The following is a 20,073-nucleotide window of genomic DNA, read 5'->3' as shown; positions in this document are numbered from 1 at the left end:
GCAGTGAGACAGATGATATTAAATTCAAGCAATTGGCTTCTAAACTCAATGAATTATTCATAAGAGTGGCTGAAAACAAAGGGACAAAAACTGACAGCTGAAAGACATATATTAGACAAGCACTATATACTCCACCACCAATGTCAGTTCTGCTAAGTCATCTGCTGGACAGATCACAAAACTTACTAGAGCACAAAAAGCAGTAATCTTCTGGCTATTGATGGTATTTCAACCAAAGCACTAAAATCTTGTCCACACTTGATAGCCATGTTCCAGTCTCTTTGTGGTTTGATTTGATTTGGTTTGATATTTATTGATCCTAAAAGTCCTGTTGTGTATTGCTACAAATTGATATTTGTATGTAAAGTGATAATCAGTCCTCTGATGTCATCTCATACATAATTCTTGTTGCTGTTTTGTGGTGATAAAATAAATAATATCAACAGTCATGCAAAATTAACATGAATTCATTTGTAGTAATTTATTTTCTTCCCAGACTTTCTTCAAATATCACCTTCATTTTACCAGAATTCTGCTACAGGATATGAAAAAGACTGTCAGCCATAGTCTTTCAGACAAAATGCTATTTGTAACATTTACTGGCAAGTTAATAAAAAGAAGCAGCATTTCCATGCTGAATTGTTAATTTTTGCTGTTTGAATGACGCAAAAGTATTTCTTATTATGTCAGCCTTTTAAAACCTCATGCTGTCATTGTTCTGCTGAGGAACAGTTACAGTGATAATGTCCATATGTACTTATTACTTGAAACAAAGTATGTATTAGTGCTAAGCTGAATCTTGTGCTGTCTTTGGTATGTAAAATTACTCAAGTGCTCCAAAATCACTATTCTATGGAAGAGTGAATATTTCTAGTAGTCTTCATTTACAGAAATCTATTTAGCTGTTGAGCATTTTCTTTATTGTGTTACCAAAAATTTGCAACATGCAAAATACAATATAACATTTAATAATCATATAAACAGTCATTATATTTAAAATTTTACTTAAATATCAACAAATATACATACACTTCATCTTACATGTCTCAAAACTCAATGCAACAAACATACATACATACATTACATACATACATTTCATCTCGTAAGTATCACAACTCAGTATTTTAATATCTAGTCACATAATACCCAGTCTCTGCAGTAATGGAGTGATGAGACTGCCTTTCTGGCAGTATATAGAAGCATTCAGATTGGAAGATTGGGATACCATTCAACATTTTACGCTAGGTATTAAAATATTTTTCACCAAAAAGTCACATAACAAATCTCATTCAAACCGAAGATCTTCATTATAAACAACAACATTTGAACATTCATATGGCAGTGAACATATATGGGTATTGATGCATTATAACTGAATACATTTGGATAGGTGTGAATAACCATGAATATTGCAGGTGTATGAGTCGACTCAAACTGATAGCTCAATGTTTCCTGTGTAAATTTCATAGGTATACCAGCAGACAATAAAAAATACAACAGACATTTGCTTATGGGTGAAGGACTAAAAGTTACATGGAGTTGCCACATGAGGCACGATGATATCGATTTGGTGTGTCCTGAGTTTTTATTATTATTATAATTATTCACATCTCACAGTGTTCATTTTAGCCAAAACAGTCGCATGATCACCAATAGTTTGTGATAATTCACCAGGTGTTCACTTATATAAAATGAAAGACATATTTGTATTTCTGTTCAACTACTTTGAACTATCAGGGTTTTAGCACATACACACACACTCAGTTTGCTTATAAAAATTATGTATATGCCATGGAAGCCACTGCTTTTCAAAAGTTGCCTCGACTGACAGACATGGACACATTTTGCAGAAGAGCAATGTGTGCAAGGCACAGTAAACAGCTAGACATCTATCTGGAAGGATGTTTCCCTACTAAGTCTGGTGCTTGCACCACTACGGCCAGATTTTCTGCCCAGCTTACTCATGTCACATTCCGCTTCACTCAACTCATGGGAATGAGAATCAGAAAATCTCGAAGGGGGATGTATTCGATCACTGAAACTGATATCAGTTCATGTTATTTGATATTGTTTAAGAAAATGATGTGCTAAGAAAGTTGTTTGACCTCACATACCTGAATGTAGTTTCTTCTGTGTGGCTAGAATATCCACTACTGCTGCGAACTTGTCTTTTTCCAAGAACCTGGCCTTTACTTTTTGATTTTCGAGATGGAAACGGTTTTCTAGCTCCTGAGGGAGATGTCTCTGATGAGGAGCTTGATTCTTCCATTCCAGACTTCCCCACTTCTAAAATGCATCAAAAGGAGTTCGCAGCAATGTTTATTCATACTAAACATTGTAATGTGCATATTCTTAAAATAACATGAATGTAATAATGTTGTAGGAGAACATAAATAATGAGATTTTTCCAATGGAATTACTCAATATTATTCAAAGTGCTGATTTCAGATCTTAGAGAGTAATAAATGGATGGTACTTACCTTTAGTAGGCAAAATTGTAAGTACTGCCAAGTGACACATTTAAAGATAGAGAAAGCTTCTTGAACTGCTTTTCTCTTCAACAGAGAGGAAACAAGAATAGTTAGGTGGTTGGAAAGGAGGGGAATGTCACTCAGAACCTAAATGTCACATTCCTGTTAGGTCCCTCTCGACCTAGATTCTGAGTCTCTTGCCCCTCATTTCCACTCTCCATCCTCCCTGAGGAAGGAAATAACAGTTCTGAAAGCTACATTTTATTTCTCTCTACTTGTAAATGTGTCTATCACCAGTATTTGGAATTTCGCCTTCTAAAATTAAGTACTGGCCAGGCACTGTCTCTCCTTGTAAATTTTACACTTTCCTTGAGTGAATTTTCTTTTTGATAGAGTATTAATAAAAGACTAACTCACAAAGAACAGGCTTTTCTTTAATCCATTAATTAAACAAACCTGTATAAAGTTGAAAAGTATTGTGTAATAAATATGCTATATGTGATACATTACTTATGTTGCAGAAATAATGTGAACACTTTGGGGTTGGAAAAAAAAAGCACACCAAAACATTTGAATCTTGCACGTAACTGTGTGTTTACCATTCTCATATTACATATTTGTTTTTGTTTTCCTACAGTCATAATGGCTATGACATTATTTACACAAAATAAACTAATTTGGTACTGTAACTTTCAAACAAGATATCAACCCTTCTGCCTGAAGAAGGAGCCACTCACTTGGAAAGCTTGCCAATTACAACAGTCTTTTATGTGTGTGTTCTGCCACCGCTTGGTGAGTAGATTTTTAGACAAGATATAAAGTGAGTGCGTGAGGGGGAGGGGGGGGGGGGGAGAGAGAGAGAGAGAGAGAGAGAGAGAGAGAGAGAGAGAGAGAGAGAGTGAGAGAGTGAAAAAATTCGATGTCTTTGCCTTTAAATGAACTAGTAACAGCTTTAATTCATCTGTACTAGTCACTCTTGGCTGTACCTGTTAAATGGTGTAACTCAGATTACAAGGGATGGGTGAAGACGGTAGAGGAGTTTACATGATTAGACAGTCTTATTTCACACAAAATCTGTTAAAAATTATAAAAGGAACAAATAGGGCAATTATGGAAATTCCTGAAAGGAAAAATGTGTAAAATAAGGGTAAGGCAACCATTAACCTATAGAGGATTGGTGTCTATTACACAGAAATACATAACAGAAAACTGTTAACACTAGCTTTTGAGCTTTTGGTCTTTTTCTAGTAAAAATAAACACATTCACTCACACGAAGACCCAAACTTATAGATGCTTTGGTGTTTGTGTGGTTGTGTGTGTGTGAAGGTGTGTGCTCTTACTAGACAAAGAGCAAGGGCTCAAAAACCATTTTCTATAAAATGTTTCTGTGTGCCACGCACCAGTCCTTTCCCTTATTTAATGTAAAAGAACAAATAGTAAGTATATGATGAGGGTACCAGCACTGCACTTGGATTATTCAGTGGAAAATATATGCCGACAGGATGACAAGTATATATTATTACTACAGTGACTTTAATGGATCTTAAATTATTAATAGTTTTACCGTCTTTTGATCTGTACCATTAGTTACTTTTCTCAAGGTGCCATGGTAATCCAGACACTTTATAGACAGACACAGTTGTGTAGGACTGGTGTAAGTACACTATTATACAATGCTTACCTAACAATACTTCCTTTGATTGAAATAGGAACAATAAGCCAAATGAAATAAAATATCTGAGGAACTGCATGAAGTACTTTCAATTTTTTAAACGTGACCAACTATGATGTCCCTCTGACCAGCAAAAATGCAATGTCTTGGCTAAATTTGAATATAAACAGAAGGTATTAAAACCTGATGTATCAAATATTCACTCACAATTGCCATTCAAGAAAAGAACTGATGACTCACAGAGAGAGAATTGTGAGTTGTGTGAAATGTGTTTTATTCATCTCATGACGTACATTTGTAATCCATTTGGTTTGCATACAGTAGACATGTCAAACATTTATAATACAGCTACAATTAATTTTACACTAATAAATAATAGCACTACAAAAAATAATAACACTATAAGGATATTTCTTGGAGTATGTAACACATTATATCCAGCTCAACTTTCCAGTTTGTCCTGCATGAATTCGTCCACTGAGTAGAAACACTTCAGTGGTAGTACCTCATATAGCTTTCTTTTAAGTGTGACCTAAACTCAACTGCATCAACTTGTTCTTTTTTAATTTATTACAAATTTTCATTCCCATTTATTGAGGTCCCTGGGCATACAGTCTGAGGCAGTGGGTGGGGAGCATAAAATTTTCTTTGTTTCTAGTATCATGTGAATGGACAAAATAGTTTCCCCCAAATAATTCATGTGTGGTGTACAAACATATAATAATCTCATATACTGTATGTATAAGGATGGAACAGTTAATATTTTAGTTTTCTAAATAATGGTCAACATGGTTCTTGGTGATTTGCAGTGCACATATTTCAAACAATTTTTCTTCTGTATTTTTAGTATCCGCACTATGTCTGTCAAGTTACCCCAAAAACAATACCATACCTAATAATGGATTCAAAGTACCTTGTATCTGCTACTTTCTGTGTGTCTATGTCAGTTGCAATTGGTAATATTTGCACTGAAAATGCAAAGCTGCTCAGTCTGTTTGCTAGGTATTCAATGTGTGCCTGCCAGCTCAAATTTTTATCTACATTTGAACCTGATAATTTGACTGAGTCAACTTCTTCTGTATCTTGGTTGTTGAGTACAATCTTAAACTGCTCACGTTTTGGCTGTTTGGTTTTGGACTGCATCATGTGAGTCTTAGATATGTTTAGATTCGACCTATTTAGCTGAAACCAAATTTCTAAGGGAATGAGGGTACTGATCACAGATTTGGGAATTTTTCCTGTGTCCTGATCTCCAACTAAGACAGAAGTATCATCTGTGAGCAGAGCTGATGAGGAGCTGCTATTTAATGGTAAGTAATTAACAGAGGAAAGAAATAAGACAGGGCCTAATATGGAGCCTTGTGGAACAGCCTGAGACTTTTTTTTCCAGTCAGAAAAATAATATGCACCATTTGAAGAGATGCTAACTCTTTCCATTCTGTTTGATAGGTAGCATTTAAGCTATTGTCAGGCAGTGCCACTAATGCCATACTTTTCAAGTTTGTAAACAAGCAATGCTTGATGTGCATTTTCATGTTTTTGCGGTGTAAAGACTGTTCCATAAAGTTTCAGGAATGCAGCTGCATAAATTCAGCTTCTTCTTCTAATATTTAGGCTGAATACTCTCCAGCAATCTTCAGAGTGAGCCGAGGTGACTAACGCTCCAGCACTTGCTCTGTCCTTTCAAACCCGAGTACCGAACCACAGCGTATGCGGCCAAAGATACACAAGGTGCCAGAGACATTGATAGGCGGCAAAGAGGTGTAACATATGCATGGAAATTAAATCTATGGCTGCGCAGTCGTTCCACACAGTGATATCGATGTGTCACCGAGAGCTACACTGTCACGACATCTTTGTGATTTAATTACAGAAATTACCGGATTCCATGATTTGTCCAAGATAAGAAATCTGCAGTGGTGGAGTACTGTATTGACACTGGGCACTCTATGGTGTATGATAATGTCGAAATTTTAGCCTCGACTTCATCTTTCTGGGACTCAGTAGTGACAGAAGCAACTGAAATTCGGTTGGTGACGAATTTAATTAATAGAGATAGCAGGTACGGCTTGGAGAAATCATGGAATTCGGCAATTTCTGTCATTAAATCACAGAGACGTTGCAATGGTGCAGCTCTCTGTGACACATCAATATCACTACGTGGAATGACTGCACAACCATATATTTAATTTCCCCGCATATGTTACACCTCTTTGCTCCCTATCAACATCTCTGGCGCCTTGTGTATGTTTGGCCGCATACGCAGTAGTTCGGTACTCAGGTTTAAAAGGACAGAGCATGTGCGTTCATCACCTCGACTCACTCTGAAGATGGCTGGATGGTATTCAGCCAAAATATTAGAAGAAGAAGCTGAATTTATGCAGCTGCACACCCAAAACTAGGGAACAAGCAATGCGTGGGTTACACAATCAAATGCCTTTGTGAGATCACAGAAAATTCCTGCCACTTTATTTCTCTTGTCTAATGATGTACTAAGAGAGAGAGAGAGAGATATCCAAATGAAATGATGGAAAAGCAAACAATGGAAATATTTTTTTTTCTTTCCAGTCATAATTCAAATTCATTCTTTCTGTGACTTAAGCATTTGATAAACCAATTTTTCATTTTCACTTAAAACTTCTGGGCTGATAGGCTGTGGTCGACGTATAAAACTCTCCCCTGACGTTTCGTCTCCGACTGTGGGAGATATCCTCCGAGGTATAGCAGCGACCTCTGCATTTCACCACTTTACCTCGGAAGATGTCTCCCACAGTCAGAGACAAAATGTCAGGGGAGAGTTTTATACATCGACCATGGCCTATCAGCCCAGAACTTTTGATTGAAGATGATACCGGTCATGAAAGACTACATTGCAATTTTTCATTTGTTATTGAATTCTTTTGCAACTTTACCTTTGGGTAATCTATCTGGACCAACATGCTGGAGTTGACGGTCATGTGTGCATGAGGTGTGCTTGCTTGAGTGTGTGAATGTGGTGTGTCCCTCTGTTACTACTGAAGGCTGTGACCAAAAGCCATATGTAAGTGTATTTTAATTGTGCCTCTCTGCAACGTGACTTGTCTTCTTTATAGTAAGTAGCAATCTGTCTTTTCCTATATTGTTAATAGAATTATCTTTATCACACACTTTTATTTTCTGCCACAGTACACTTCACACGCTTGCACTTTCATCTTCAAATGGACCAGTTCATTATAGTACAATTTCAATTGCTAGTTGTAGCCAGTTGTTTGTTTTGAACTTCCATTCAAAGATGTTCCAGCAGAAATAACCTTGAGGGTTATTATAAATTTCAATATTAAATAGTTACACAAACATGAAACAACAACACAAATCTCTTGACTGTTTTTTGTGTCTGATTTTCCAAGGTTCACTGATTCATGCATTGAAGGGAGACTAGAATAACCGGAAGATAATCTGGATGATTGACTGATCTGGCCTTGTAACACTAACCAAAACGGCCTTGCTGTGCTGGTACTACGAATGGCTGAAAGCAAGGGGAAACTACAGCCGTAATTTTTCCCGAGGACATGCAGCTTTATTGTATGGTTAAATGATGATGGTGTCCTCTTGGGTAAAATATCCCAGAAGTAAAATAGTCCCCCATTCGGATCTCCGGGTGGGGACTACTCGAGAGGATATCATTATCAGGAGAAAGAAAACTGGCATTCTACGAATGGGAGCATGGAATGTCAGATCCCTTAATCGGGCAGGTAGGTTCAAATATTTAAAAAGGGAAATGGATAGGTTAAAGTTAGATATAGTGGGAATTAGTGAAGTTTGGTGGCAGGAGGAACAAGACTTTTCGTCAGGTGAATTCAGGTTTATAAATACAAAATCAAATAGGAGTAATGCAAAAGTAGGTTTAATAATGAATAAAAAAATAGGAGTGCGGGTAAGCTACTACAAACAGCATAGTGAACGCATTATTGTGGCCAAGATAGTCACAAAGCCCACGCCTACTACAGTAGTACAAGTTTATATGCCAACTAGCTCTGCAGATGACGAAGAAATGGAAGAAATGTACAACGAGATAAAAGAAGTTATTAAGATAGTGAAGGGAGACGAAAATTTAATAGTCATGGGTGACTGGAGCTCGATAGTAGGGAAAGGAAGAGAAGGAAATGTAGTAGGTGAATATGGATTGGCGGAAGAAATGAAAGAGGAAGCCGTCTGGTAGAATTTTGCACAGAGCATAACTTAATCAGAAGGTTGTATACATGGAAGAAGTCTGGAGATACTAGAAGGTATCAGATAGATTATATAATGGTAAGACAGAGATTTAGGAACCAGGTTTTAAATTGTAAGACATTTCCAGCGGCAGATGTGGACTCTGACCACAATCTATTGGTTATGAACGGTAGATTAAAACTGAAGAAACTTCAAAAAGGTGGGAATTTAAGGAGATGGGACCTGGGTAAACTGACCAAACCAGAGGTTGTATAGAGTTTCAGGGAGAGCATAAGGGAATGATTGACAGGAATGGAGGAAAGAAATACAGTAGAAGAAGAATGGGTAGCTTTGAGGGATGAAGCAGTGAAGGCAGCAGAGGATCAAGCAGGTAAAAAGACGAGGGCTAGTAGAAATCCTTGGGTAACAGTACAAATATTGAATTTAACTGATGAAAAGAGAAAATATAAAAATGCAATAAATGAAGCAGGCAAAAAGGAATAAAAATGTCTCAAAAATGAGATCGACAGGAAGTGCAAAATGGCTAAGCAGGGATGGCTAGAGGACAAATGTAAGGATGTAGAGGCTTATCTCACTAGGGGTAAGATAGATACTGCCTACAGGAAAATTAAATAGACCTTTGGAGAAAAGCGAACCACTTGTATGAATATCAAGAGCTCAGATGGAAACCCAGTTCTAATCAAAGAAGGGAAAGCAGAAAGTGGAAGGAGTATATAGAGGGCCTATACAAGAGCGATGTACTTGACGACAATATTATGGAAATGGAAGATGATGTAGATGAAGATGAAATGGGAGAAATGATACTGCGTGAAGAGATTGACAGAGCACTGAAAGACCTGAGTCGAAACAAGGCCCCGGGAGCAGACAACATTCCATTAGAACTACTGATGGCCTTGGGAGAGCCAGTCCTGACAAAACTCTACCATCTGGTGAGCAAAATGTATGAGACAGGTGAAATACCCTCAGACTGCAAGAAGAATATAATAATTCCAATCCCAAAGAAAGTAGGTGTTAACAGATGTGAAAATTACTGACTATCAGTTTAATAAGTCACATCTGCAAAATACTAATGCGAATTCTTTACAGACAAATGGAAAAACTGGTAGAAGCCGACCTTGGGGAAGATCAGTTAGGATTCCATAGAAATACTGGAACACGTGAGGCAATACTGACCCTACGACTTATCTTAGAAGATAGATTAAGAAAAAGCAAACCTATGTTTCTAGCATTTGTAGACTTAGAGGAAGCTTTTCACAATGTTGACTGGAATACTCTATTTCAAATTGTGAAGGTGGTAGGGGTAAAATACAGGGAGCGAAAGGCTATTTACAATTTGTACAGAAACCAGATGGCAGTTATAAGAGTCGAGGGACATGAAAGTGAAGCAGTGATTTGGAAGGGAGTGAGACAGGGTTGTAGCCTCTCCCTGATGTTATTCAATCTGTATATTGAGCAAGCAGTAAAGGGAACAAAAGAAAAATTCGGAGTAGGTATTAAAATCCATGGAGAAGTAATAAAAACTTTGAGGGTCACTGATGACATTGTAATTCTATCAGAGACAGCAAAGGATTTGGAAGAGGAGTGTCTTGATGGGAGGATATAAGATGAACATCAACAAAAGCAAAATGAGGATAATGGAATGTAGTCGAATTAAGTCAGGTGATGCTGAGGGAATTAGATTAGGAAATGAGACACTTAAAGTAGCAAAGGTGTTTTGCTATTTGGGGAGCAAAATAACTGATGATGGTCAAAGCAGAGATGATATAAAATGTAGACTGGCACTGGTAAGGAAAGCATTTCTGAAGAATAGTAATTTGCTAACATCGAGTATAGGTTTAAGTGTCAGGAAGTCATTTCTGAAAGTATTTGAGTGGAGTGGAGCCATGTATGGAAGTGAAACATAGACGATAAACAGTTTGGACAAGAAGAGAATAGAAGCTTTGGAAATGTGGTGCTACATAAAAATGCTGAAGATTAGATGGGTAGATCACGTAACTAATGAGGAGGTACTGAACAGAATTGGGGAGAAGAGGAGTTTGTGGCACAACTTGACTAGAAGACAAGCACATTCAGAAGGATGTAGGTTGCAGTAGGTACTGGGAGATGAAGAATCTTGCAGAGGATAGAGTAGCATGGAGCTGCATCAAACCGGTCTCAGGACTGAAGACCACAACAACAGCAAGTTATCTTCATTTAGCAACCGCACTTTTTTGGTAAACATTATCCACTCTACACAGTATTTTCTCAATATCAGCAGAAACTTCTAGAAATGAGATCTATTCATTAATTCATTCATTCTCAACTAACTTGTGATAGTGACATAGTATGAGAACACATGAGGTTGAAGACGAAGTGCTGATGTTAAATACTGTTGTACAGAGTGTTCTGGGGAAAGCTACATGCATGCCACTTTCAAAAATTTTAAGGACTGTCCAATTTTATGTCTCATTGTCAGATTACCATACGATTTTTGTGTGGAACAACTTACCTCATGGAGGCTGTATATCATCAGTGCAAAGAAACATGATGAGTTCTGCTGCACTTCTCCCTATTGAAAAGGCCACATTTGGATATCACCCTAGGTGATGAATTGATAAGGGAGAACAGCAACTGCTATATGACCAATACAATTAGATAACATAGTGGTAGTTAAGGAACTGGTCTTTTATTGAGCAGCAGAGACTTTCAAATTTCTTTCCCACCACCATCATTCACTTTTCCATGCTTCCCCTTAATCAATCAATGCAAATGTTTTCACTGATCTTATAAAATGGCCATGTCTGTTTTTATGTTGTATCCTTGCCCATCTGAGCTAGAACTATGATGTAATGATTAAGGCATTAAACTTCCATCTAGGAGGAGTAGAACCCAAATCACTTAAGGTGAAAACTGGGATATGTTTGAGTAGATGACAATATCTTTCCTGATGCTCATTTTTGTGCATTCTGAATTTGTCATCAATTTATAATGATATCTTCAGTTATATAATGTTAACCAATCATCTTCCTTCCTAACGTGCTCTAATGACCCTACAGTTGATGAGAAATTAATTTTTCATCTTCCATTTTATATAAGATACTGCTTGTTGATGTATTTCTGTGGATATATGGGAGATGTGTTACAGATCAGCTACCATAAGAGGTTAACTCACTATAAAAATATTTGCTTTTGCCACATAAATCCCATCCAAACCTCAGTTCTCTGTGAAAATACGACATTTTAAAAGTGAAGACATAATTCATATTGTTTCACAACGTTGTCTGAAACCTTCCAAGGAAAAAATAATAATAATAATAATAATAAAATAAAAAAATAATAATAATAAAATAAAAAATAATAATAATAATATGAGCCTCTGTTTATGAAAGCACATCAACTTTAGTTGCAAGGATCAGGGATTATTTATAAAAACAACCTTTACTTTTGTTCTGAGTAAAGAAAACTCATCCAGACCACAGTAGAGATTTTTATTTACATTACTCTTACTCATTTCGCTCTCTCTCTCTCTCTCTCTCTCTCTCTCTCCCCCCCCCCCTCTCTCTTATTCCTACCCTCCCTCCAATCCCCCTCACCTCTCACCTCCTCCTCTTGTCTGCACACTACCAAACATTCTTACATACATGGACTACCTTCCTCCCATATATTTCTTCTACAGTCTTCTTACATTTTGTTCCTCCATTTTGTGCTCTTTGTCTTCCTTGTCTGTCTCTCTCCATCCCCCCCCCACCCCCCCCCAACTAAAAAATGGAGGTGCCATATTAGGATTTGTGTTTATTTAATCACTTTCCAGTGTCTCAAATAAGAACACACTACCATGAGATGGTAAGGCAACTGCAAATGTATTTATAATGTACAGGATGATTTGTTAATAAAATATAAGAAAGAAAAAGTTTCTACTTACCTGGTGATACCAGAGGAAGGCACTGAAAAATCACATAGATTCATCCAGACAAAGAGAAGAATGTGTTAGGAGGAACAAGAATCATCAAGAATTTTGTAGGAAAGTCACTCAAGACCTCATTCCAACATTCCAAGGAAGAAACAACAGACCAGGGTGAAAGAAAAGTCTTCTCAAGTTTCAATACACTGGCAGTTGCTAGCAGCTGACTACTAACATCCATTTTGTCTCATGTAGTTTTTTCCTTCTTTGGCCGGAGATACACAGCATTTCTAATAAATTCATGAATAGGCTCATTTCACCAATCTTTCACTCTCTTTAGTCATGATCAAGCAGTCCCTTTTTTGTATATGTTTGTATCTGTTGCTTTTATGTAATTGTGTTTAATTGTAGCTTTATTTTCAAGATCCTTATTCTTATAGATGTTGTTTGGTTTAAAATGGTGTTCAAGTTTTACAGTAAAAATGTCTTTACACAACCCAAAAAAAAAAAAAAAAACAGTTACTTGACTTTTTGTAAATAGCGATGAATTGCTTTAATCTTATGGGTACTAGTTGATAATGTAGTGAACCAGATCATTACTTTAGCTGACAACATCAAACATGACCTAAATAAGCTCCAGGCAATTATAAAAGTCTACAATGATAAAGCAATAGGAAAATAACTTCCAGTTGCTCACTTATCATAAACCAAAGATTCCAGCAAGGTAAGTTGCTTTGTTACTGACATCAATCTGAGACCATATAGTGGATGTAAGATATAAATCATCTCCTGTCGTGTAGGATTCTGCCAATGCTCTCTGCACTCCTAACATAAACTATGTTTGGTGTGAGTTCAGCAATGTATATTTTGGTACATTGGAAGACTGATAAGCAAATATGTATCAGAGCACAAGCATTATTTGTGAGTGTGGCAAAACTGCAAAATGGCAATAATGTATTATCATTTGGACTATAGTTGGTCAACCAGTTACCAAGAAATTTGCATGCTTCCCAGGCAGGCATGAATGAAGCAACATGAAATAAGAAATACTATCAAGATAGTCATAGATGTCTGACCAACATGATCAGGGTGGATAGCTGCAAGCTGTTTGTGTCCTGCATGCCAACAGACACAGTCCAATGGGCTGCATGTGTTTGTTCAGCAGCAGCTCCACATGACCTTGTCTGCAATGGAAGAGACAAGCAGCCACAAAAGAAATGCTGCATTGCATTGATGTCTTCTGCAGGAAAATATTTTTCCTGGGTGCAAAATGCCGATTGAATATTGCCTTCCAGTCATCTGCTGGAGTAGCACAAGCAATTGCTTTTGATATGATCACACCTCAACAGGTTTCTTGACTTCGAACAATCCAGTTACATCTGTATCAGTGATGTTCTTTATCACATGACCGTCAATACAGAACACAGTGTAAAGAGTAGGCCACCCCCAGAACCCAATTGTTTTGTCACTATAGTTTTAACAATAATGCAGCCAAAAGCCCCAATGGACATCATTCAAAATTGGCATTGGCTGTGGAAGCCTACACGCTTCATTATGTTTCAGTTGTTACAATGAAGAGCTTCAAGTTTTTATGTGTCACTGTATCTGCATCTTACACTTGATCATTTATGCACATGGTCATTCTACATTTTGCATGGGATATGCTGTGAGAATAATAACTATCAATGTGACAGCTGTGGGTTTCAGGCATTCTGGTTCCATGTGACAAACAATATCAAAATAATGGAAGGAATTTATTATAATAAAGAAGAGTAGTATCCAGGGAATTTCTGGTTTCTGTTTCATCCAAAGTAAATTAATTAAAAAATTAATATTTTTATTGTTGTGTAGTTCACAGTTTAAATTAGCCTACTATTCATCTTTTTTCCCCATGCCACTGTTGTACACCAGGTATATTTGCTATAGAGGTGACTATGGAGTGATTTTTCTAGGGGTGTAACATTCCCACCATTTCACTCAGAGCCTTGAGATCTCTAATTTCTCTTAGTGACTATTTGTCTATGGCTTCATAAAATAGTGAACAGCACATTATTGTAACCTTATTAACCACCAAGTTGCAGATATCATTCATTTTTTTTAAATGAAACTTAGTTCTCATAAAATGGCTGGCTCTGAGCACTATGGGACTTAACATCTATGGTCATCAGTCCCCTTTCTCATAAAAAAGTTACTAATTAATAACATTACAAAGTTAAATATTCTACAAATGGCACAAATTAAATGAATTTAATATGCCCCAATACCCCTAATAAATACAGAATCTGATTCCATTGTACTCAATTAAAATTTTCAGAAGGTCAATACAGGATTAATCAAGTATCTCCTATCTTGGTGGAGAAACAAAATTCCAATCTGAACTAAACAATGATAAGAACATCAGAAAAATTCAATTTTAAATAGATTTTTATTACATAATTTCTTTCCAGATGAAAATTTTATATTGATGAATTATATATGCCCACATGTATGCTGCCCCCCCCCCCTCCCCCCCAACCCCATCCCACCCGACATTCTCTGTTCCTGACTGTCTGCATACAATCATCTTCAGATATTTTCAAGTACATGTTTTCCTTTTCTTACTTCTAGATTCACTTATATTTTGGCTGCTCATCATTATAATAATATCTGTACCATTGTTTTAAATGATAGTGGAGCTTAGACATTCCTCCACCTGTGTCACAGGACAAGCAACATATACCTTACTTTTCATCCTTTGCTCTTTTAGAAAACTGCCACACATCCAATTTCCATTTTGACATATCTAAAAAATATTTATTACAGATGTAATAATATTCTTAGATAAAGCAATCGTGCAATAATCTAGATAAACTTCAATTTATCTACTGTTGTGTACGATATATAAAGTATATTAGAATACACCATGTGAATATCTGTCTTCTATCTTTTGTCAAATAACCACCTCATCTGTTTCACCATTGCCTTCTACAAGAGCATGGTACACAAATGGAGCGAGCACACAAGCTGGAGTCACCAATTTACTCGTCTCTTAACTGGATGTGCTGACTAAAGTCCCATCAAAGGAATGCCTTCTCTGTTTGCTCTGGCCTCTGCTCATCAGCTCCTATCTGAGTATGGGGGATAACCAGAGGGAGTGTACTACTAGGGACTCCTGAGTTATTCATCAGTTCACCTGATCCATGGACCAGATGAAGCTGCCTATTGCTCATGTCGAGAGGTGCATATTGACACTTTGTGGTGAAACATCAACACCACAGCATACAGACAAACAGTAGATGACATTCTCTCAAAACTAAGTAGATGACATTCTCTCAAAACTATTAAGATACTTTGGAGAACCAACCACAAAAAAATTGTTCCATCTGCTATGTGAGATGTACGAGACATGTGAAACACCCTCAGATGTCTAGAAAGAACATAATACTCCAAGTTCCAAAGAAGGCAGGATCTGGGAAGTGTAAATGTTGTTTCATAATACTGATACAAATTATTTACAGAGGCATGGAAAGACTGGTAGAAACCAACTTTGGGCAAGATCAGTTTGGGTTCTGGGGACATATAGGAACATGGGAGGCAATACTAACACTATTTATCTTAGAAGACAGTTTAGAAAAAGGCAAACTCAAATTTATAGATTTAGATTAAGCTTTTGGCAATTTTAACTGAAATTTGCAGCCATGTTTAAGATTAACTGGAATATACTGTTTACAATTCTGATGATAGCATGGATAAAACACAGGAAGCAAAGGATGGCCCATAACTGGTACAGAAACCAGACTGAAATGGAGGCAGTAGTTGAGAAGAGAGTGAGGCAGGGCTATAGCCTATCCTGCACAGAAACCTGCCTTAGAACAGGGCATAAACATATAACCAAATGGGAATACCAGCTTTGAATGCCTGCACTGTATAATCCAAAGCTATAAGGTTTGAAACAACACTGTAATTCTTTCAAACATAGCAAAGACTTATAAGAGCAGCTGGAGAGAATGGATAATATCTTGAAATGAGGTTGTAAGATGAACTTGGATAAAATTCAACAACAAGGGTAATGAAGCATGGTTGAATTATATTGAGTAATGCTGAATATATTTGGTACAAAATGAGACACTAAAAGTAGTAGTTGCTATTTGGGGGACAAAAGAACTGACCATGGCTGAAATAGAGAGATTATGAAATGCTAACTGGCAACAGCAAGAAATGCATTCATGCGAGGAGGCGTGTGGTGGTGTGTGCGTGCATTTGTCAGGGGCGGGGAATCAGCTAATACTGAGTATAAATGTATTTGCAGGTCTTTTCTGGAGATATTTGTGTGGAGTGTAGCCTTGTACAGAAATGAAACATCATGGTAAGCTGTTCAGACAAGAAGAGAATAGAAGCTTAGGATGGTAAATGTTAAAGATTTTTTTAGTAAAATCTTTAAATAGTCAGATTCCAACATTTTCAAATCATTGATTACCAACGTCTGCTGGGCGGTTAACAAAATGAATGCAGTGTCTAATCATAAGACTGGGTGAAGACACAATGCCATCAATATGACACATATTTGTGCATGGAAGAGACAACAGGAAAAGTTTTGCACATTACAAATCGATGAATAATCGTGTAAGCAGTATCTTTCTTATTCAAACATGTAAGAACGTCATGCATACTGTACAGTAATGTTGTAGCACTTAATATTGTGTGTTGTGTGCCCAATACAGAGCAGTGAACTCACTTGCAGCCATAACATAGTATCAGTCAACAACAGTAATGTGTGCCCAATTCAGAGCAACAAGCAGACTGACCTGCTCAGTGGTCTGATCTGGCACTCATGACTGTTGTTGATTGACACTACACTATGATTGCAACTCTATTCACTGCTCTGTATTGGGCACATAACACTGTTATTAAGTGGTACAATGGTGCTACACTATGTGTGTGATTTGCATAAATGTTTGAATATGGAAGATACCATTTACATAATTTTTCGTCAATTTATAATATGTAAAACTTTATCTGTGGTCACTTTCATGCACAAGCATGTGTTGTATTGATGACATTGTGTCCTCACCCAGTGTTATGATTGAGACACTGCACTTACTTCATTAACTGATCTGAAGATGGCTTATTGCTCAGCCAGAATAATTAATCAATGTTTGTTAAAATATTGCAATCTGGACTATTAAAGGAGTTTATATAAAAAAATCTTTAAGATTTAACAGTTTCACAGTCACTTGTTTCAACCATGATCATGTCAGAAAAAACAGAAGCTGTTGAAATGTGGTGTTACAAAAGACTACTTAAGATAAAATGGGTAGATTGAGAAACTAATGAAGAGTTACAGTATCATACTGCGGAGAAAAGGCCTTTATGGAACAACCTGATCACAAGAAATGATAGATTAATATGACACATCTGGAGGCATCAATGAATAGTTAATGTGGTAATGAAGGGATGTGTGTGTGTGTGTGTGTGTGTGTGTGTGTGTGTGTGTTTGTTTGTGAGGAGAGGGGGTGACGCAGGTATTGTAGAGGAAGACAACAACTTGACTACAGTAAGCGGGTTCAAATAGATGTAGGTTGCAATACTTAAGCATAAATGAAGTGGATTGCACAGGATTGACCTAGTGTGGAGAGCTGCACCAAACCAGTCTTCAGATTAAAGACCACAACACAATAACATAGCACACAGAGGGCATTACGATGCAATAAATCACAGTCCTGCAAGAAATGAGAAATTCCGATATCTTAGTGCATAAGTAATTTACTATTTATATTTTGAACTATGATGGAGCAATTAGACTGAGCTTTGCAGTTTTCAAGTGTTGTAACAAAACACTTTTAACAGCACAGTAAACAACAAAAGAAATTCAAGGACTCCATTACTGGTAATAAAAGGTCATGTAAAGAAATCTTGTAGATGCTGTCTACAGTATCCATGCACGATTATAAAATGATAATATTGAAACCTCTACTGTGCAAACAAACCTTGTTTTATTTTTCTGTACTCCTTAACCTTTGTACATTTAGCTCTAGCTATAGTACTGTATTAATAATGTTTAAAGAATTATAACTGTAGTGAAAAATGGAGTGTTTTGCGTACCGTGGATCTCACCTCTTGCCATTCTATGTCTGAAAGAAACAAGCTCTTGACTGGCTGCCACTTGGCCCCCAGGAAGTTCTCCTTCTGAGTCACTGCCCAATGTATCGTACTCTGAAATAGGCAGGTGCAGTGTTAAAATCTTCTTAACCTCCGAATCAGTGCTTCCAAGGTTGTCTGATTCTGAAACAATGTTGGTCTGGTATCAGAAATAATACTAGTGTCCTAAACTTGGGAACAGTAATTTCCCAAATGCCTGTAACATTCTTTTGTTTGAGACTCTTTCTTCTGCTCATACGTACAGCATAATATTTATTTGTAAATATGAGTCACGGTGTACTCAAGGTGACATTCCGTTCTACCAATGGAAACTCCAGGTAGGAATATCAACAATGGAGGAAAAGACAGATTGCTACTTACTGTAAAGAAGATGCATTAAAAGTTGCAGACAGGCACAATTAATGGACACTTACATAAAGCTTTCGGCCACAGCCTTCATCAGCAAAAGAGAAACACACACCATTCATACACACAAGTGAGCGCACCTCATGCCCGAGATGATGGTCATTTGTGCATGAGGTGTGCTTACTTGTGTGTATGAATGGTGTGTGTTTCTCTTTTGCTGATGAAGGCTGTGGCCGAAAGCTTTATGTAAGTGTCCTTTAATTGTGCCTGTATGCAACTTATTATATCATCTTTATGATAAGTAGCAATCTATCTTTTCCTACATTGTTGGCCTCCTGTTCTCTCCAGCTGTCACTTACAATGGTTAGTAACTTATCCAGCTTATAGAAAAACAAGCAGGTGGGAATTATCTAGAATAAGTTACACATCACTGAGGATTGAGCTTGTATGGCGCATTATTAATTTTGATTTTTGATAGTCCAATAGTGGTTTTTTAGTACCTAAAAGAAGCACCATTTCTTTGAGCTATGGTATTTGCCACATTACCTCATTTGCTTCATAGCTGTTATTATAGGCTTTCTATTAGTCCAAATTAAAAGTACAGTTTTCTAGAAACTGGAGATTCATTTCACCTTATGTACAGAGCTTTTACATTTGTCTGGTTTCTTTATGTTCCATGAGCAGTAAAAAGTTTTCAACACTGTTATATTGTATGTGTTTGTGCCAGTTTTGTGAGTAATAGACTCTGATTCCAGAGCTGAATAAAACTACACAATTTTAATGTCCCATAAAATATGATATTTTGGCTTCACAAAATATCCCAGACATTTAACAGACATAATACAGAGAGACTCAGAATGAGTTGTTGCAACATGGAAATTTGAAAATAGTTGATGAGCAGTTAATTTTCAAGTTATTGAAGAATAAAGGGACTGTCTGTAAGAGCTGTTATATAAATAACTTAAGGAATTAAGTTATTATGAGGATTAGTTATTTGTTTTATACATCAGTTTCACAATATTATAATGATGTGGAATAGATTACTCTCCTTAAAGAAAGTCAGTTTTATATGTACGTGGATGGTGTTCATACATAGATGAGTGCATACAATGTATATGAATCTGTGCAATTGCATGGAATATTTTAACTGACAATAAGTGTGTTATTCTTTTATACTGTCTACACTTATTAAGTTTCCTATAAAATTTTATCTTTGAAAAAGAAATTCCTTGTCAAGAAAAACCAACCTCAATTCACTTTTAAAATAAACTTTTACATACTTGAGGCATTTTACGTCACTACAAAAGTGGTACATAATTACCATCATAGTGTAATTCATCAGTTTTTGTACCAAGGG

At 36.7% G+C, this 20,073-nt stretch overlaps 1 protein-coding gene across 1 annotated transcript in view; it reads right to left on the bottom strand.

The window, feature by feature from the left end:
• Positions 1 to 912: 912 nt before the first annotated feature.
• Positions 913 to 20,073, bottom strand: part of LOC124798734 (Down syndrome cell adhesion molecule-like protein Dscam2) — a 444,553-nt gene continuing 425,392 nt past the window's right edge. The window contains exons 33-35 of the mRNA XM_047262262.1: positions 18,327 to 18,494; positions 2,115 to 2,286; positions 913 to 2,041 (exon numbers count right to left, since the gene is read on the bottom strand). Coding sequence (XP_047118218.1) covers positions 1,882 to 2,041; positions 2,115 to 2,286; positions 18,327 to 18,494 — 500 coding nt within the window. The 3' untranslated portion in view covers positions 913 to 1,881. The remainder of the gene's footprint in view (positions 2,042 to 2,114; positions 2,287 to 18,326; positions 18,495 to 20,073) is intronic.

The sequence above is a fragment of the Schistocerca piceifrons genome, chromosome 5 (assembly GCF_021461385.2).
Source record: "Schistocerca piceifrons isolate TAMUIC-IGC-003096 chromosome 5, iqSchPice1.1, whole genome shotgun sequence".
Classification (NCBI taxonomy): Eukaryota; Metazoa; Arthropoda; class Insecta; order Orthoptera; family Acrididae; genus Schistocerca; species Schistocerca piceifrons.
This window is presented reverse-complemented; position numbering and strand designations above follow the sequence as displayed.